The 15,717-nt window shown below is 37.9% G+C and overlaps 1 protein-coding gene across 5 annotated transcripts in view; it reads left to right on the top strand.

Moving 5' to 3' along the window:
- Pcdh15 (protocadherin related 15) overlaps positions 1-15,717 on the top strand; it is a 595,973-nt gene that overhangs the window by 520,322 nt on the left and 59,934 nt on the right. For all 5 annotated transcript variants that reach the window (XM_075979991.1, XM_075979989.1, XM_075979992.1 and 2 more), the window contains exon 26: positions 784-911. In XM_075979991.1, coding sequence (XP_075836106.1) covers positions 784-911 — 128 coding nt within the window. The remainder of the gene's footprint in view (positions 1-783; positions 912-15,717) is intronic.

The following is a 15,717-nucleotide window of genomic DNA, read 5'->3' as shown; positions in this document are numbered from 1 at the left end:
ATACAGTGACTTCCCCTAAAGTCCCAATCTTGAAAGTACCACCACTTCCTAATATTGCCATCCAGGGGACCAAATCTTCAACATGAGAAACCTTAGGAGACAATCACACCCAACCCATAGCACCGCCATTCCCTTCATCTTCAAATTTTACCTTCTGTTTTGAGTTGTCCATAAGCCTGCTTACCTCAAAGCCCTCATGGACTGGTCCAGACCATTGAACCAAAAGAGGATCTTATCTTAAACTTATTATTTGTATATGTGTCTGCATGTATGTATACAATGTATTAAGAAATACACAAGTGAAAATTTTGATTCTCCAGATCTTAGCTAGTCAAATATAGAAACCATATAGAATAACATGACACACAGTATAGTTCCAATGAATTTTCAGTAAACCTGTGTCCCGTAACACTGAACACTGTTATTTGGACAGCTCTTTTATTGCTTACTATGAAAGGGAAAATAAGTTAAACAAGTTAAAATGGAAAGTAAATTACTATGGTATTACCTTCAAATGGTAGCAGTTTGAAAACACTGAAAAAAATTGCTTAGCACCCATGAAGCCCAAGATTCAATACCTAGTCCTTCAAAAATAAAATATTAAAAATTTAACATTGCCAGTAATATTCTTATCTTTCTCCTCTTGACCTAGAATTAGGCAACACATAAGAATGACCTTCAGACAAATTACATACACCCCTTTATCTAAGAGGACAGTAATTATTACTCAGTGATTTTTATTCTAATGAACAATCACCAATAAAGATATATCTTTTTTTCCAGGCAACACAGCTAAAGTGTACATTGAGATTCAGGATGAAAACGATCACCCCCCAGTGTTTCAGAAGAAATTCTACATTGGTGGTGTGTCTGAGGATGCAAGGATGTTTGCCTCTGTGCTCAAAGTGAAGGTAGGAGAAAAAAAACCTCTGATATGAAACTACTTTGAGAGCAAAGAGCTCTGAGTTTTGCCGATATGCTATAGCCTCATCATTTGTGTAAATGACATTTATACTCAGGTTAAAAACACAAAATTCTTTGTTTGTTGTCTGGTTTGGTTTGGTTTTTGAGACAGGGTTTCTGTGTATACCCTTGACTGTCCTGGCACTAACTCTGTAGACCAGGCTGGTCTTTAACTCACAGACATCCACCTGTCTCTGCCTCCTAGGTGCTGGGATCAAAGGCAAGAACCACCACCACCTGAATACAAGATTCTTAAACTACAAATTGCAATAGTGTTGTTCTTGTTGCTGTATAAAATACTCTAAAGGCAACATAATGAGAAAGAGTTACTTTCCATCTCGGTTCCAGAGAGGGTAAACCCATCATGGTGGGAAGTCTTAGTAGCAGGAATAGAAGGTTCACCAGCCCAACGATCACCAGTTCAGAACCACCGAGTGGAAAGGAAGTGGAACCAAGCTGTACCATCTCAAAGCCCTCCCCTGTTACAAACTTCCTCCAAGAAGTCTCTGTCCTTTTAAATGTTCCAAAACCTCCCCCAAAAGCACCTCCCTTTGGGAACCACGTCTTTAAACACATAAACCTGTAGCGAACATGTCACATTCAAACATGATATAAACTTAAATTTAATTATCCAAACTCAGCACAGTTTTTATGGGGTCAACACTAAGCAACTTAGTATATTTTTACTGAAAACTGGGTCAAATTCCTTATAATATTCTACATAAAATGTTGCAATGTTTTGCCCAGCATATATTTAATTTTATTTATTTATTATTTGTTTGTTTGTTTAGTATTGTATAAGTGTGTATATGTTGCCGTGGCTGAAGCTTACATCATATATGAAAAGATCAAAGGTCACACTTCTGGAGTTCCTTCTTTCCTTCCTTCTTTATTTGGGTTTGGGAGCTTGATCTAGGTTGCCAGGTTTATCCTGCAAGCACCGTTACCTGCTATGCCATCCTGACAGCCCTCTCAATGGGTTTTCATGCCTCTACTAGGATCTCTTCAGAATAACTCCATAGAATCTCCAAATGAAATTTCTAGTGACAGATGTGGAAATCATCTACTCTAGTGAAAATGACTTCCTTCTTACAACAACTTTTCAAATATCAAGTGATGTTTAAATTAGCAAAAGATAATACTCATAAACACTGCTAATTTTAGTACTCGACTAAAAGTTTTTTAAGTCTCTTCATATTCAGAAAAGAATTGGAAAACTACATATATAGTGTAGAGAATGCTCAAGTTTCAGATTGATGCTTTCAGTTTTTCTCTGATATCCACAAATACATATAGAGAGATCTAAACTGCTCTTGGATATTTTCAGTTGTTTTGTTATTGTGCAATAAAATTTTTGATGTTTTCTTCTTATTAGCGTAAGAGTTAGATTCTTAGTTCACTGTAGATTACCGGTCACAGTTATGTTTCTGAGATCTCCTTAACAACAACTTTAACAGCTATACACTGAATATATAAACTCCTTTTGATCCCTGGCAAGCTCGGCTTTGGCATTCCTGAGCTCTGTTCATTAGAAACCGTCTTTCTTCTCCATGAGCAGGACCTCCACGATCAGTCTTAATGCTTCTGGCTGCTTTCAGCACCTATCTAACACCTTCAGTAACAAAGAGAAATTTCAGTAAAGCCCACAATCAAATGTAAGGGCAATGCCAAGAAGGGAGAGTAAACACTCCAGAGCCTATGAGTTCTAAGGGATCTAGAGAAAGACGACAGTCTTTGTATTTGTGTGGGAAACACTCACAAGAGATCAACTGCTTCATGGAAATCAGTGTTCGACCCTGAGACAAAACCCAGGGATGGAAAGACTAAGCAGAGCTTAGCGATACACTGGTGGACAGACCTGATGAAGTAATTCAGTTAGGAGAACGCAGACTGCACTGAGGATCTAAAGGAAGGAACAAGTTCAATTACTGAAAGAACATTTTTTTTTTACACAGCAGATAACGCTCGTGCAGCAAGGCAGATAGATCAGACTGGAACATATATAGGATCCTCTATTGCAGGGCGGCCAGTGAGTGCAAAAGCAGTGGATGGTGACGGGAGGCAAGGGACGGATGAGCCAACGGAGAAGTCTTTGTTGGCCCGCACAGTTGCCGCTCTCAGTCTGGAATCCAGAAATCTTTTTTTCCCCTTTTTTAGCCCAGTATTCACAAGTTAAAGCAGTTCTCAATTCGTACGTGGGGTGGGAAAATATTATTTAAAAAAATCACACTGAATTGGGGACTACTCTCCTGGGAGGTTTGAGGGAAAAAATGGTTTTAAAATGAGAAATCTCCCAGGAATAGGATAGGGGCTTTTAAGCCACTTGCTGGTACATATTAGAGTAATGCCAGATTTCATCTACTAGGAATAAAAGTTATTTTTTAGCCTGCCATAAAATTCAAAATTCTGAAAGCTACACCTTTCAAAAGATGCTGCCAGGAAAATAATAAGGAAGAGGGGGGGAAAAGTCTCATAAAATAGAACCAACAGGGTAAGATGGAGCTTTGAAAAAGCAGGAAGGCAAGCTGAACTGCCTGAGAAGTTGGAGCGTGGGCTCGAGCTGACACTTCGAATATGCTGTATGAAGATAACACAGTAGGATAGCTGATGGAATAAATTGCCCAGTGTGTGTTGGAAAATCAGGAAGTTGTGTCTCTGCTCTCCATTGAAGCGTCTAATACACTCACAGGCCTGCTGGGCACTCATGCTGAAGAAGTAAGTGTACTACTTTCCTACTCGGTGCTAAATATACAGAACTAGCTTTCTACCCTCCTCCAAAAAATAACATAAATAACATTCTAGTTAATGAGACAAAAAGAAAGAAAGACAGAGGGAGAAGCAGTAGTTAACTCTGCATGGGAATACCATCTAATGTGATCTTACCACATATTTATACTACACTGAGTCGGATATAATCATCTGAAATAGGGGAAAAGGTGACTTTAAATTATTTGCCTCCATGGGACAGTTAGGAGAGTGTGTTTGGCTTTTACCTGCTTAGATTGTCTAATTTTATTCCAATGTCTATCCTCTTGGGGTCTTCTGCCTCGGAAGAGGCTAAGCCTGCTCTTAAACCTGGCCAGCCTGAGCCAAGCACCCTTGTCCTGCTGTAAATGATACCTTTGGACATGGGAGTCCCACTCGTTTTGCATATGTGTTCAGTGATTATGCAGCCTCCTGAGAAGATCACGAGACAGTGTTTCACATGGCAATGGAGTCTTCCTTCTGACCTGGAAAATGAAATGTTCACGTCGTGTTCAAACAATTGTTGGGTTGTGTTAGAAGGTCGCAGGAGATAAACACTGATCGGCCTGAGCAGCACTCGCTGCGGTTTAAGGCTGACATGTTTGTCACAAAGGGTTCAGCCACATTGATGTCCGCCGGCAACGTGTAATCAGTCATTCCAACGGCAGAGTGGGAGGGAAATCCCAATACTTTTTCCTCGTCAGTCTTTAATGCAAGTCATTAGCATCACTTAGGAATCTCACTCACGTTGGGATAGAGTTCCTGCCCCATTACCACCACAAAAGTTAGAGTTGTGCCAGAGTAACTTAAAGCAAGAACTCGCACAGGTGTGCACAAACATGCACGCAACAATGTCAATCAAAAAAAGATAAAAACTGGAAGCAAAGCCTATATGCCTGTCTATGCATGAATGGATTGAACAACTCGAGTCTGTACATATGATGCAATATTATTCGGTCCTAAAGGGAAGTAAAATCTGACATGTAGACTACCCTGGATAAATACTGATGATGTGTGATGTCCACTGAAACAGAGTAGACTTACAGGAGAGGACAATGGTGTAACTCATGGAAGAGATGTCAGCAGGCTGTGAGGACTGCTGAGCTGATGTTTCTATGCATCTAAACTGTTTTACTTCTGGGTACACATTATTTCAAATATTACACTAAACATTTTCTTTGATGTGTTTATGGTAGATCTTGGAGTAAATGGTAGTTGACTCATGTTCAAATGTTCCACATAATTATAAGCAGTGCTGAATTTTGACTTTTAGATTACTGGGCCCTTAAGTCTAAAGAGGATGTTTAAAGGAGTTAAAAAAGGTTGAGAAAAAAATGGTTGGAAGATCAGGCCCCCCTAAACTAGAGTTACAGATGCTTGTGAGTCACCATGTAGGTGCTGGGAATCAAACCCAGGACATCTAGAAGAATAGGTGCTCTTAACCTCTGAGCCATCTTTCCAGCTTCGTGTCAGTTATGTTTTAAGGAATATATGTATTAATTTCTGTTAGCAGACAGAAGTAGAGGTCTATAAGGGTTGGCATGTATGCTCATACTTAATAGTTGATGTCACAACATTCTCCAAATCTTTGCACAAATTAACGTCCAACCTTTTAGCAGTACCTTCAATTGTCTCCCAAAAAAAATTTCAGTCTATTCTTGATATTTAACCATTGGATGGGCATATAATGGTTTCTTATGATTTGTTCTAATTCATTCACATTGATACAATGTAAATGCCCCTTTATACATCTAAAATGCCTTAGTATTAATCTTGTGGGAGTGACACAGTGGATGGCTGGTGGTGGAGGTCAGAGGACAATGTTGTGCAGTCAGATCTTTCCTTCCACTTTTACATGAGTTCCAAACTCAAACCTGCCAGGCTAGAGGGGTCAGTGCCTTCAGCTACTGAGCTGGATCATCAGCACCCTTCCTAAAAGTTCAACACTATTCTGTCCTCTTCATCCAAAGCCTACTCCAGTGTCCTTGCAAATCTCATTCTTGTGATAACTATTGTTGATTTATGTGCCCTGCATTTCCCCTTTACCCTCCTCCCACCTTCTTCTGTTTTTACCTCCCTTCCCCTCCCTAAAGCATCCCCTCTTTCCCATTTCCCCGGTCAGATCATGTAGACTCTACGATTTCCTTCTCTGTTGCTACCCAATACCCTTATACTGGCAATGGTTCTGTTTTACTGGCTTCAACAGTTATTCCACGATATATATTTATATCACAAGATTTAGAGCTAGGATCCTCTAATAAGAGAGAACATTGGATGTGCGACTTTGGGCTTGACTTACCTCACTCAATATCATTTTTTCTAGTCCCATCCAATTGCCTACAAAGTTCATGATTTTGTTTTTCTTTACAGCTGATTAGTATTCCCATAGTGTATACATACCAAATTTTGTTGAAAATACTTTATTTGCTTCAGTGTATGTTTTTGGCATCTTTGTCAAAATTAAATGGCTGAAGTTACATGTGCTTACAATTATGTCTTCAGTTTTGTTCCATTGGTCTACATGTCTGTTTTTGTGCCAGTATCATATTGTTGTTTGTTTTGATTTCTTACCATAATTCCTTTTGATTCTTTGAGAATTTCACATCATGCAACCTAATCCCACTCATCTCTGAGTTCCTCCATGTCTGCCCTTCACCCCCTGCAGTGTGCCCCCTAAAAGAACACCTTCCAAAATTAATTAAAAACAAAATAAACAACAAACACCTTCCTCTGTCTTTCCAACACTTCTTCATTCATCCTAGTGGTACCAGGAGCTGCTTTGGTGGTCACACAGTGTACTCTTTTGTCCAATCAGCCCCATCAGCAAAATGTTCATTGCAATGAGTGATTGGTCTGAGTCAAGGCCTCTGGCATATCATCATCACTGAACAAAAACAGTATTTTGTTGATTATTTTTAATCTATATTCACCAGAGATATCAGCCTATAGTTTTCTGTTATTGTAGTTGTTGCTATTTTTACCTGCTTTGGGTACTGAGGTAATACTGGATTTGAGGAGTTTATAAGTGCTGCTTCTCTTTCTTTCTTCTCCTTTTTCTTATCTTTAAATTTTTTAAAGAGTTGAGGCAGAACTGGCTGTATATCTTCTTTGAATGTCTGGTAGAGTTCTGCTGTTAATCCACCTGGTCCTAGACTTTTTAGCTGGAAGGCTTTTTATTACTACTTCAATCTCCTCATTTGTTATGGGTCTGTTCAAGTCATTGACTTCATGGTTTAATTTTGATGGTTTGACTAGACCTAGAAATCTAGGTTTTCCAGCTTTAGAAAGTATAGGTTTTTGAAATATCACCTTATAAAACTGTGAATTTCTTCAGAATCAATTGTAATATTTCCCTGTTCATTTCTGATCCTATTAATTTGGGTCATTTTTTTTCTTTTTATTAGTTGGGCAATGGGTCTGTGAATTTTGTTTATCTTCTCAAAGAAACAGTTCTTAGATTTGTTGATTCTTTGTATTGGTTTTTGTTTCTACTTTGTTGATTTCTGCTCTGATATTTTATTATTTGTTGCCACCGATTGGTTCTGGATTTGATTTGTTCTTTTTCTTTTTTTGCTGACTTTTGGGTTTCATTATTATTGCGGTATTTCTCTGTGCTCTTTAAAGTTTTTATAAGTATAGGCACTAAGAGCTATACATTTCTCTTGTTAGAATGCCTTCAGTATGTACCAGGGGTTTTGTTAGGTTGTATTTTCATTTTCTTCTAGAAAGTCTTTATTTTGATTTTTAATATCTTCTTTGATTCACTCATCATTAAGTAATGAGTTATTTAATCTGCATGGATTTGCTTATTTTTCGGAGGTTTCTTTTTGTCTGCCAATTTTAAGTTTGCTGCACTGTGATCAGATGGAATACAGAGAATTACTTTAAACTCTTTGAAATTGTACAGAATTGTTTTGTGTCCCAGAAAGTGGAAGAAAAGATTTCATGTACTACTGAATATATTTTGGTGTTTCGGCAGAAAATTCTATAGACATCTGTTAATTTCATTTGATGTATGATGTCAATTAATTTGGATGTTTCTCTTTTTTTTTGTCCAGATGATCTGTCTATTGGAGAAAGTTGGTATCAAAATCATCTACTCTTGATGGATTGATGTTAATCTGCTTCTATGTGTCTTCTTTGAACTCCTTGAGTTCATTAGGGCATTTTATAATTGTTTTTTTTAACCTGTCTCCTAGAGTTCATCTAGATAATTGCATTTGCAAGCATGTCTGCAAGACTGTCAGCTTTAGAGAAAAGATACTGTTGATATTCCTAGGATGAGATCTGGGCATGTAAACTCCCTTTGTTGGTTCTGAGTTTATGATTTATAAAGCATATTGAGGAAGGAGAAAAGATGTGGGGGTGGTGTGGGTCTATAGGTTGAAAATATTTGGGGTGGAATTAAATCAGATGGACAGACAAGATTAGGCTGGTATTCAGGATGTGTTGCCCGTTCCAAGCCTTGAGTATGACAGTGGATAAGTCTGAATACAATGGCTGGATATGATGTAAGAGACAAGGAAAGTCCTGTGATTTGACAGATAGGTTGGAAGGATCCTGGCCCCAAACTGGATCTCCTTTATAATGAAGGCCAGACTGCTCCACTGGGTGTGAGTACCAGGCAAAGCTGATGAACTGGGGAAAGGGAATGGATGAGGAAGGAGGTCAGGGGTACTCACTGGGCCAGACCCTGAAGGTAAACATGGAAAGAAGTCTGAATATGCAATGGGGTGGTGGAGGCAATACAAAGAGACTTGTCAGTGGTTACAGGAAGGGAAGGTGTTGGCGGAAGCCTAAAGCTCTGCTAAATCCCAAGCAGAGTCAGTCGTCAGTCTGACTGAGTCAAGGCAAGGATATGGGTCCTATGCTGTACATCGGGGGATGTGGGAAGTCTGGGTACCTTGTAGGGTGGTAGAGGTGATCAAGAAGGGACTCGTGGGTAACTGCAGGCAGGGCAGGTCCTTAGCTGTGACACAGGTCAGACTAGGCTGAGACACAGGGAGTAAGACCCCCCAGAAGGCTAGAGGACAGGGACTGCAAAGTGCCAGGATACTGGCTGTGGGGCACAAAGTAGATCTGGAGGGTTGTGGAAAAGTGAGGAAGGAGTGGTAGGGGGTACCCACTAGGCTAAACTCTGGAGGAGAACGTGGGATAAAGTGGCAGAGGTGACGCAAAGAGATTTGTGGGTGAATGAAAATAGGGTGGGTCTTGGAAAAGATAAAAACTTTAACATTTCTAAAGCAGAAAAGAGCATCAATATATGAATTTTTAAGGGTCTTCTTATATCATCCCTAATAGACACAAGTTTTTTTTTAAAAAAAAACTGGTTTTTTTGTTGTTGTTTTGTTTTGTTTTCAGAGTAAAGGTATATAAGAAAGTCCTGAACATCAGAAAAATTGTCTTTCATGAACATAAAATAAATTATCTATAAAACTTGTAAAAACAAAAAAAGCAATCTTTTCTCTCACTAATGAATCACGGTGTAATCTTTTCTGCCCCCTCCTGTGCATATTAATTGTATGTTACATGAATAATCATCAAGGAAATTAGGGACATCTAATGAGAAAAGCAGAAGTTTTGCAGAAAACCCACATCTCACCTACGCTGATGAGTGTCTGCTTAGCAGTCAATGCAATTAGAACCTTGAATTACAGCCCCACAGCTCATCTACGGGAGCTGCAGTACAGACAAGGTCATCTGCAACTCATTTCCTTCCACATTTAAGTCCTGCTTTGTCTTAAAAAGGAGACATATAAAAGAATCTGCTTGTTTACTCTAATTCATACTAGAGTTTGACAGTGTGCATAGACAAGAAAATAATAAACAGTATTAGATGGGGGGCAATGCATGCATATGTGCATGCATGTGTGTGTTGGAGGCTGCATGTGTATGAGTATATGGTAACCAGAGATCAACATTGGTTATCTTGTTCAATTTCTCTCTACTTTATTTTTTAAGACAATTTCTCACTGACACTGAATTCACCAATTAAGCTAACCTGTCTGACCAATGGGTCCAAGGGATCCTTTTGTCTCTGTTTCCCTGGAACTGGAATTATAAACGTGTGTGCCCATACCTGTTGTAGGGAGATTGTTCTAAGGAGGGGGCTGCTTGTTCATCCTGGCTGCCCGGCTAGATTAGCCCCGAAATAACCACACAGAAACTGTATTAAATTAAATCACTGCTTGGCCTATTAGCTCTGGTTTCTTATTAGCTAAGACTTACGTCTTAATTTAACCCATTTCTATTCATCTGTGCATCGCCACGTGCCAGTGGCTTACTGGCAAAGCATGTCTGTCTCCGGTGGTGGATCCATGGCGTCTCTCTCAACTCTGCCTTTCTTTCTCCCAGCAGTCAGTTCTGTCTCCCTGCCTACCTAAGTTCTGCCCTATCAAGAGGTCCAAAGCAGTTTCTTTATTAACCAATGAAAGCAACATGAAGACAGCAGGACCTCCTACACCACATACCTGGCTTTTACATGGGGGTTTGGGGTCCAACTGAGTCCTCAAGTTCTGATGGCAAGTACATTATCAACTAAACCACACACCACACAGGCCAACTACAAGATGGTAATTTTAATAAAATCTGTCAATCCATTGCAAGAATTTTCTCACTGTGAAAGACGGAACCTCTTAGTAATCTTTAGCCTGTCTCATGATCTTGTAGGTTTGACTAATGAACAAATAACATTTCTGCCTTGCTGTCAAGAGAAAGCTCTTCTTTATGTTTGGTTCTTTACTACCTATTGCGGGGCTCAGAAATGCCATGTACATTATGGGCCTGTAATTCTGCAATATTGAAAGAAACCTATTAATGAAGTGTCTAGCTAGGTCCCGTTTACTCTACATCCTAAGATTACCATATATTTCCTCAGATATTCCTCAACTATCATCCATTGTTCCTTCCCTTTGTGCAGTACTGTCCCTCAGCATTGAGTCACCCCAACCATCATCAGGACCAATCCCTGTGGATTTGGCTGGAGAATGTTTGAACCACAGCGAGCTCATCAAAGGCAGTTAGATAGAAAACAGGTCAGCAAATCCTCTCTGTGGGGCAAATCAAAACAGTCAAACTTGAGAATCAAAATTTACAATTGTAATAACCTGTGGGAGTTTTCCCCCCCAAATGTCATGATGTGTCTGTCCTTTTGTCTCCAAATACTCTGAGGTCCATATCCTCAGGAATGAGACTTGTCACACCTGCTGGCTTCTTCATCTCTTAGTTTTTTCCCATTGTTTCACTCTGAACTCTCGTTTCCCTTTGACACTGAGGTACATTGTTTAAAAGTGGTTCTAAGAGGAAAGCTTATACTATAAATGTCTATATTTAAAAAACAGAGAAATTTAAAATAAATAATAATAAGGCTTAAGGTTCTAGAAAATCTAGATCAAGCAAACCTAAATCAATAAGCAGCGACAGTAACGATAACAGCACAAAGGAATGAATGACAGAAAAGGAATCCAGAGTGAAGAGTTGCTTCTCTGAAAAGATAAGCAAGATTGGCAAGCCCTTATCCAAACTAATCAAAAGCAAGAAAAGACCCAATATATACAAATACAGATGAAGCAAGACATTAAAACAGACAGCTGGGAGATTCAGGACATTATTAATGCACACTATGAAAACCTGTAGTCTAATAAATTTAAAACTCTAGGAAAAAGTTAATTTTCCAGACATATAAACCCAACAGATTAAGCAAAGACCATTGACATAACATAAACATGCTCATAACAAGCATCAAGTTTGATCCCCAGGCTTCATAGCTGAGTTCTTCCAGACCTCAAAAATAAATTTTTCCCAATTAATGCACAAAATAAAATAGAAGGAATACACCGAATTTATTTCACATGGCTGGCCATGCTCCCCTATCAAAATCACACAAGAATTTAGCAATAAAAGAAAATGATAGGCTAATTTCCAAAATGTACATTGTTTCAAAAACTTTCAATACTTATAAACTGAATTCAACAATGCATCATAAAGAGTCTTCCACATGACCAAGTGAACTTCCTTTTAGTGATTAAATGGCGTTTCAATACAGAAAATCAATTAATGTATTACAAAATTTTAATAAACTCAAGGGAATAAATCACATGATCATCTCAATGAAGAAAAAAAGCTTTTAATAAAAAGTCCAGCATACCTCCATGATAAAAAACCTGGAATAAATCAAGAATAAAGGGAACATACCTCAACATAGTAAATTCTGCTTATAGAAAATCTGTAGCCAACATAATACTAAATAGGGAAAAAATTAATGCATTGCCATTAAAATTAGGAATGAAATAAGACTATCTACTTCCTATATAAAGCCCTTGAAATCTTAGCTAGAAAAATGAGAAGTAAAATTATTTCTATTTGTGGACAATTTGATCTGGTACATAAAGACCCTAAAGATTCTGCCACTCAACACTTAGAAACAAAAACACCTTCAACAATGTAGCAGGAAAACATAATCAGTATACCATATTTATAATATCATAGTAAGAAACTTATTTTCTATACACCAACAATGAATATGCTGAGAAAACGGACAGAAAACCTATCCTATTATAGCTTCAAAACTGGAAAATGTAGGAATAAACCTAGCCAAGGAAGGGAAGACTTCTGATGAAACAAATTTTTTTAAATCAATAAATTGAAGGAGGCATCAGAAAGTGGAAACATCTGCCAGGCTCAACCAGCACAAATGATGTTTGTGGAAATTGCTGTATTACCAAGCATAATCTATAGCAGCAAAGCAATTCTCATCAATATTTTAATGGAATTCTTCAAAGAAATAGGAAAAACATCCCCTGAAATGCATGTGTACACAGAGGCCAAAGACAGCAAAGCTGTCCTGAACTAAAAGACCAGTGCTGGCTTATGACAACACCTGACTTCATGTCACATGGTGGAGTGAAAGTAACAAAGAGTAATAACGGGGCAGAAATGGACGTACAGATCAATAGAATGAAATGGTGTTCACAGAAGGAAACACACACAGCAACAGCCTCCTGAGCAGGTTTTGTTTCTCTGGTTAGTTGGTTTGTTTGTTTTGTTTGCTTCGGTTTGGTTTTTTGAGACAGGGTTTCTCTGTGTAATTTGGGAGCCCATCCTGGAACTCACTTTGTAGACCAGGCTGCCCTTGAACTCACAGAGATCCACCTTTCTCTGCCTCCCGAGTGCTGGGATTAAAGGCATGCGCTCCCACCGCCCAGTCACCTGATCGTTTTTTAAATATGACACATGTGTGTGTTGTAGAAAAGGCAGCCTCTTCAAATGGTGCTAGAGAAATTGAATGCCCATATGTAGAAAAATGAGATTAGATCCATACATTTGCTTTATACAAAAATCGTTCAAGTGTATTAAGCACCTTAATGATAGGAAGCCTGAATCTGTTATAGGGGAATATATTTGAAATAGATGAATATCAGAAAGAATGAAAAAAACAGTTTCTAGAATGGACTAATGAAATGAACAAGAAATTCACAAAGAATTAAATACAAATGTACACCAAGCATGGGGGGATAATTCAACGCTCTTACCTACCAGTGAAATACAAATTAAAACTACATTTTGTCCTGTCAGAATGGCCCTCACAAAAAAACCAATTGACAACCCGTGCTGGTGTGTATGCAAGAGAGGGAATCATTCACTCCACTGTCAAGAATATTAGCAAACCCCTCAATTTTAGCCAACCAGGGGAAGACTGAAATTAGGTCATTTGCTCAACAATAAATGTAACTGGAGGTGATTATACTAAGCAAAGTGGCAAAGACAGATGTTGAGTATTTACTCTCATTTAGGGATCCAGAATAATAAGTAAAACCATACCCCCACACACACACACATGCACACAACACATACACACTATGTAGTTAAAGAGACAGGTATAGAAATGGGAGGGCATGGGGGTAAATATTGTCAAAGTCCATGACATATTTGCACTTGAAAGAATTGTTTGCAAAGTAGATGCAGGTATAGCTATGCACAATGAATATTTGCCAAAATAAAACCTTAGAATTTGATAATTCTAACTTATGCTTACCCCAAAGTTCAATCCCTTGAACCCACATGGTAGAAGGGGAGAACCAACTCGAGCAAGTATTATTCTAACCCACACAAACACACCATGGCACATTTATAAGCGTACATATGCATACCTATATACCTACATATATGTACATGCATAGATAAACAAAGCGTGTGCACAAATGCCCACACACAAACACATGCACTCATGTTCTCATACACAGGCGCACACACACATATATTTATTGCTTGTTTTGTCTCAATGATCAAAAGATTATGAATGTCTCATAATTTGGTAAAAATGGTAAAATGGATAAATTTTAACAGAAAAGCTCTTTCTCATATATATTCATCTTCTGTTTCTTACACATGGGATTTTCCTCATCCTGTCATTTTCTGATTAAACCAAGAAATTTTATCAGTGTATGCTGAATGTGGTTAAGAATCCTCAAATTTCAGGTAGTGTGTTTTCTGTCAATCAAAGATTATTTCATAATAATTTTTTCAGTTTTAACAGCTGTTTCCTTCTAGAAAATACCAGTCTGTGCCCAAAAATATAAAATCCATTGTGACAAAAAATGTCGTTATATATTTGTAACTGTATGCATTTACGTATCCATACATACAAATGCCAGAAGGGAGGAAGGAATGGTAGGAAGGAGGAAGGGAAGGACAGAGAGAGAGAGAGAGAGAGAGAGAGAGAGAGAGAGAGAGAAAGGAACAATCTGAAATATGACCAATTTAAATAAAGGACATTTTGAGTAGCCCCTGGTTTGGATAAATGTGGTCTTTATATTAAAATGTTGCAAAGAGACAGATTTTAGTGTCCTATGTACAGACAGTCCCACTCCAGCCTGCAAATTAGAACTTCTTTACAATTAGTGCCACTTTCATGACACTAAAGGCTTCTTTTGGTTATCATTCGCTTCAGAGCAACAATTTAGATTCATCATGCTTTTGAATGTTCACACTGCTTTTCCAAACTAAAAGGTTTAGAAATTGAATTCTATTTGTCTAGATATGTTCTTTTTTTTCTGCAAAAGCTATGGTAAATGAGTTTTTCTTTATGTAATAAGATGCTCTTTTGTGATATTTAATTTAATTGATAGACAATAAATATCAAGAGAGTGAATTCACAAAAATTCAACTTTGAAACTGAATATTCAAACTCCTTGTTGTTCTGTTTACTTGATTTTCTATTAAATTTAGGAGTTTAAACATAAGAAGTCTTCTTATTTTTATTCTTATTCAAAATTACAGCCAATTTTGTTTTGTTTGTTTGGTTGGTTGGTTTGTCTTTGAGATGGGATCTCTCTATGTAGCCCTGGCTGTCCCAGAACTCACAGGATGTAGACCAGGCTGGCCTCAAACTCACAGAGATTCTCCTGCCTTGGCCTCCTTGATGTTAGGATTAAAGATTATCTTTTAATGGTAACTATACTTTAAAATATATACCTGTACAGGTGTTTGTTTAAGAGAAAAATATTCTATACATTAGTAGGATGCAAATCCGCCAACAATGGAAATATATTCTGTGTAATAGCAGGAAGTGAAGCTATTTGATTTGCATTTGTAAATGTTCCAGTATCTGTTTGTTGTTATTTTGCTTTAAACTTGGTTATCGTCTATTTACCTCTACAGTTACCTAAAGTGAACTCATTACTAGGTTTTGGTTATCGTCTATTTACCTCTACAGTTACCTAATGTGAACTCATTACTAGGTTTTGGTTATCGTCTATTTACCTCTACAGTTACCTAATGTGAACTCATTACTAGGTTTTATTAGTGTCCCAGTGTAGCCACTTTTTATTAAATGCTTGTGAAAAAATCTAGCATTGATTTTTTTTCCTATTTAAAACATTTCTTCCTTTTTTTATAGTTTTTGCAAAACTTTTTGAATAAGCCTGGAAATAGATCAATCTCCTTGGTATTTCTTTATCCATGTTTAATCAGAAGCTGGGCACATTGGCCGTAAAGACTTTAAAATGAAAG

The sequence above is a fragment of the Microtus pennsylvanicus genome, chromosome 7 (assembly GCF_037038515.1).
Source record: "Microtus pennsylvanicus isolate mMicPen1 chromosome 7, mMicPen1.hap1, whole genome shotgun sequence".
NCBI lineage: Eukaryota > Metazoa > Chordata > Mammalia > Rodentia > Cricetidae > Microtus > Microtus pennsylvanicus.
Note: the sequence above shows the minus strand (reverse complement) of the source record. Positions and strands in the feature narration are given on the sequence as shown.